This window comes from Salmo salar, chromosome 23 (genome assembly GCF_965601325.2).
Source record: "Salmo salar chromosome 23, fSalSal1, whole genome shotgun sequence".
In the NCBI taxonomy this organism is placed as follows: Eukaryota; Metazoa; Chordata; class Actinopteri; order Salmoniformes; family Salmonidae; genus Salmo; species Salmo salar.
Genome location: NC_138313.1, coordinates 44,712,501 through 44,717,500, shown reverse-complemented (window position 1 = coordinate 44,717,500; position 5,000 = coordinate 44,712,501). Strand labels below are relative to the sequence as shown.

At 43.6% G+C, this 5,000-nt stretch overlaps 1 protein-coding gene across 1 annotated transcript in view; it reads left to right on the top strand.

Annotated features, from left to right (window-relative positions):
* The window catches only part of LOC106584711 (potassium/sodium hyperpolarization-activated cyclic nucleotide-gated channel 4-like), a 48,006-nt gene that overhangs the window by 32,081 nt on the left and 10,925 nt on the right, over window positions 1–5,000 (top strand). Inside the window, exon 5 of the mRNA XM_014170228.3 lies at window positions 1,421–1,567. Within this exon, the coding sequence (XP_014025703.1) occupies window positions 1,421–1,567 (147 nt within the window). The remainder of the gene's footprint in view (window positions 1–1,420; window positions 1,568–5,000) is intronic.

The window sequence follows — 5,000 nt, the reverse complement described above, 5'->3', positions numbered from 1 at the left end:
ATGACCTAGCTACTGACTGCTACCAACCGTATTACTGTGATGACCTAGCTACTGACTGCTACCAACCGTATTACTGTGATGACCTAGCTACTGACTGTTACCAACCGTATTACTGTGATGACCTAGCTACTGACTGCTACCAACCGTATTACTGTGATGACCTAGCTACTGACTGCTACCAACCGTATTACTGTGATGACCTAGCTACTGACTGCTACCAACCGTATTACTGTGATGACCTAGCTACTGACTGTTACCAACCGTATTACTGTGATGACCTAGCTACTGACTGCTGCCAACCGTATTACTGTGATGACCTAGCTACTGACTGCTGCCAACCGTATTACTGTGATGACCTAGCTACTGACTGTTACCAACCGTATTACTGTGATGACCTAGCTACTGACTGCTGCCAACCGTATTACTGTGATGACCTAGCTACTGACTGCTACCAACCGTATTACTGTGATGACCTAGCTACTGACTGCTACCAACCGTATTACTGTGATGACCTAGCTACTGACTGCTACCAACCGTATTACTGTGATGACCTAGCTACTGACTGCTACCAACCGTATTACTGTGATGACCTAGCTACTGACTGCTACCAACCGTATTACTGTGATGACCTAGCTACTGACTGTTACCAACCGTATTACTGTGATGACCTAGCTACTGACTGCTACCAACCGTATTACTGTGATGACCTAGCTACTGACTGCTACCAACCGTATTACTGTGATGACCTAGCTACTGACTGCTACCAACCGTATTACTGTGATTAACCGGGGGAGATGATTTCTGCAGCGAGGACAGTTCGTGGAGATCATCAATCCATTACCTGGTATTCAGACATCTCTCATAGAGCTTTCAGGAAGTTTATAAAAACAGTTAACTGTCAACCTATGAGAGAAATGATAAACTGCTACAATCTGGTTCACTGACACACTCAGACAATGCAGTCTCACACTCAATACACAAAATGATAATGTTACACTAAAATGATTCAAACGACAACTGTTCATAATCCTGATGAGATTGAGATGGAAATGTGTGTAATCTGTGTAATCTCTACATGGCGCCTCAACATCACCGGTGTGCTGGAGGTTATTGTCACTGCATACAACATACAGTATTTCTCCATGTACCTGGAAATACTACAACTGTCCTGTGTCAATGGCACGTTTATCACCTGTTTTAACACAAATCTGACAAACGGTTTGATAGGTTGAATTTATTTGATAGTTAAAAGTAGTAGGCTGAGACATACGTCTTTCTGTTCTTCCTGTTTCCATCGTGGTCCTCAACACCAACCCTATCCTCTTTGTCTTCTACAGTATAAACAGGTGAAGTGCACGTCTTTCAATCAATCAATTAACCTATCAATCAACCAACTAATCAATTATCTTGTCTTCTACAGTATAAACAGGTGGAGCAGTACATGTCCTTCCACAAGCTTCCTGCCGGCATGCGGCAGAAGGTCCATGACTACTACGAACATCGCTTCCAGGGCAAGATGTTTGACGAGGAGAGCATTCTGGGGGAGCTGAACGAACCGCTCAGAGAGGTCAGTGTGTGTGTGTCTCTATGTGATCTCCACGTGACATCAGACCCATTGTCACTATAATAGTAATGACTCTCCCTGGTTCTGGTTGAATCGTGTTTTAATCTCCATCAGTGACTGCGTCACCAAATGACACAATATTCCCTTTATAGTGCACTACTTCTGAACAGGGCCCACAGGGCTCTGAGCTCTGGTCATAAAGTAGTACACTATGTAGGGAACAGGGTGCCATTTCTGATGCAGCCAATGACTGTGGTTATTTACCAGCCTTATGATGGTAAATAACCTGGAACTGAAACTGATAGCGAACTGAAACTGAAACTGATAGCGATGCCTTCATCTCATTAGCTAGTAGATAGCAAAAAAATGCTGACTTTGTTGAGGAAGATTTCTGTTTGATATTCTAATTAGCACCATTATGTGATTACTTAGCTGTAGCCTGTAGACTACTCTAAGGCTATCCCAAGTGGCACCCTATTCCCTATTTAGTGCACTACTTTTGGCCAGGGCTCACAGGGTAGGGCACTAAATAACCATCGGAGAACCTCTCACATTTAACTGTTCAGTCCAGATGTAACGGTTCAGTCCACATTTAACGGTTCAGTCCAGATGTAACGGTTCAGTCCAGATGTAACGGTTCAGTCCAGATGTAACGGTTCAGTCCACATTTAACGGTTCAGTCCACATTTAACGGTTCAGTCCAGATGTAACGGTTCAGTCCAGATGTAACGGTTCAGTCCAGATGTAACGGTTCAGTCCACATTTAACGGTTCAGTCCACATTTAACGGTTCAGTCCACATTTAACGGTTCAGTCCAGATGTAACGGTTCAGTCCACATTTAACGGTTCAGTCCAGATGTAACGGTTCAGTCCACATTTAACGGTTCAGTCCAGATGTAACGGTTCAGTCCACATTTAACGGTTCAGTCCAGATGTAACGGTTCAGTCCAGATGTAACGGTTCAGTCCACATTTAACGGTTCAGTCCACATTTAACAGTTCAGTCCAGATGTAACGGTTCAGTCCACATTTAACGGTTCAGTCCAGATGTAACGGTTCAGTCCACATTTAACGGTTCAGTCCAGATGTAACGGTTCAGTCCACATTTAACGGTTCAGTCCAGATGTAACGGTTCAGTCCACATTTAACGGTTCAGTCCACATTTAACGGTTCAGTCCAGATGTAACTGTTCAGTCCACATTTAACAGTTCAGTCCAGATGTAACGGTTCAGTCCACATTTAACGGTTTAGTCCAGATGTAACAGTTCAGTCCACATTTAATGGTTCAGTCCAGCCAAATCGTAGTGAACTAGTAATCGGTATAGTAAATACACCTGGCAGTAACTCCGCAGCAGAACGATTGGACAATCGGTCCAGAATCGGGCTATATTTGTTGGGCAGTTCAGTGTAGGCTGCTGAGGGGAGGACGGCTATTAATAACGTCTGGAACGGAGTAAATGGAACGGCATCAAACACATAGAAACCATGTGCCTGATATATTTGATATCATTCTACCCATTCCGCTCCAGCCATTACAACAAGCCCGCCCTCCCCAATTAAGGTGCCACCAGCCTCCTGTGGTGTCAAGTAAGGAAATCTTCATAGCAACCGAAGAAGCACAGCAATGCCCATACGAGGAATGCAGCATCTGTGCATGCGGACTACGGATGTCCTGTTCAGTTTTGAGTGAAGGCACAAAGATGTGGGTGACCAGAGGTAACCTTTTATAGCGTAAAGATGGGGGTGACCAGAGGTAACCTTTTATAGCGTAAAGATGGGGGTGACCAGAGGTAACCTTTTTATAGCGTAAAGATGGGGGTGACCAGAGGTAACCTTTTATAGCGTAAAGATGGGGGTGACCAGAGGTAACCTTTTATAGCGTAAAGATGGGGGTGACCAGAGGTAACCTTTTATAGCGTAAAGATGGGGGTGACCAGAGGTAACCTTTTATAGCGTAAAGATGGGGGTGACCAGAGGTAACCTTTTATAGCGTAAAGATGGGGGTGACCAGAGGTAACCTTTTATAGCGTAAAGATGGGGGTGACCAGAGGTAACCTTTTATAGCGTAAAGATGGGGGTGACCAGAGGTAACCTTTTATAGCGTAAAGATGGGGGTGACCAGAGGTAACCTTTTATAGCGTAAAGATGGGGGTGACCAGAGGTAACCTTTTATAGCGTAAAGATGGGGGTGACCAGAGGTAACCTTTTATAGAGTAAAGATGGGGGTGACCAGAGGTAACCTTTTATAGCGTAAAGATGGGGGTGACCAGAGGTAACCTTTTATAGCGTAAAGATGGGGGTGACCAGAGGTAACCTTTTATAGCGTAAAGATGAGGGTGACCAGAGGTAAACGTTTATAGAGTAAAGATGAGGGTGACCAGAGGTAACCTTTTATAGCGTAAAGATGAGGTTGACCAGAGGTAAACGTTTATAGCGTAAAGATGAGGTTGAACAGAGGTAAACGTTTATAGCGTAAAGATGAGGTTGACCAGAGGTAAACGTTTTTAGCTTGTTACTGTTATAATTTATGTTTTGTTTCCCATGATGAAAAATATATGAATTCACTACTGTAAGTCGCTCTGGATAAGAGCATCTTCTAAATGACTCAAATGTCAAATTAAGCTTTTATTAGAGTTATTGACCTCACAATAAGCCAGATTTCAGTAACTTACATAACTTTCATTATGTTGAAGTGGCAGCCACGGCACAATCAATCAGAGATGGACAGCACAGGGGTGCTGAAAGTAGCCTAATTCCAGAAGGCTTAGTTCATTTAAAACAGCCTTCATTTGAATTTGACTTTACTAACAACAAGAGTTGTTTTGTGTTGGAACTTATTTCGTCCTATTCAAGCAATAAGAGGTAGGCCTACCTGTTTGACAGATGACATTATAATCTACTATTCCGTAGATTTTGTCGGCCAATTCCTTCAGTCACCATGCACTTTTTAAGTATCTCTGTGTCAGTGAAGGACTTGGTGAGTTAAAACCAGGAATCGAATTGAGGGCATATGTGAGGGTATGCCATACCTTTGGTGCCATTGTTGTGATGAACTTGTGGGGTAGTTGAAGAGAACCTTTATACACTGAACAAAGATATAAAGGCAACATGTAAAGTGTTGGTTCCACGTTTCATAAGCTGAAATAAAATAACCCCGAAATGTTCCATATGGACAAACTGGTTCAACTGGTCTCACAACTACAGATCACGTGTAACCATGCCAGCCCAGGAGGTCCACATCCGGTTTCTTCAACTGTGGGATCATCTGAGACCAACCACCCAGACATGAAACTGTAGGTTTGCACAACCAAAGAATTTCTGCAAACTGTCAGAAACCGTCTCAGGGAAGCTCATCAGCGTGCTCGTCATCCTCACCAGGGTCTTGACCTTGACAGTAATGCTTGCCATCGATGGCCACTGGCACGCTGGAGAAGTGT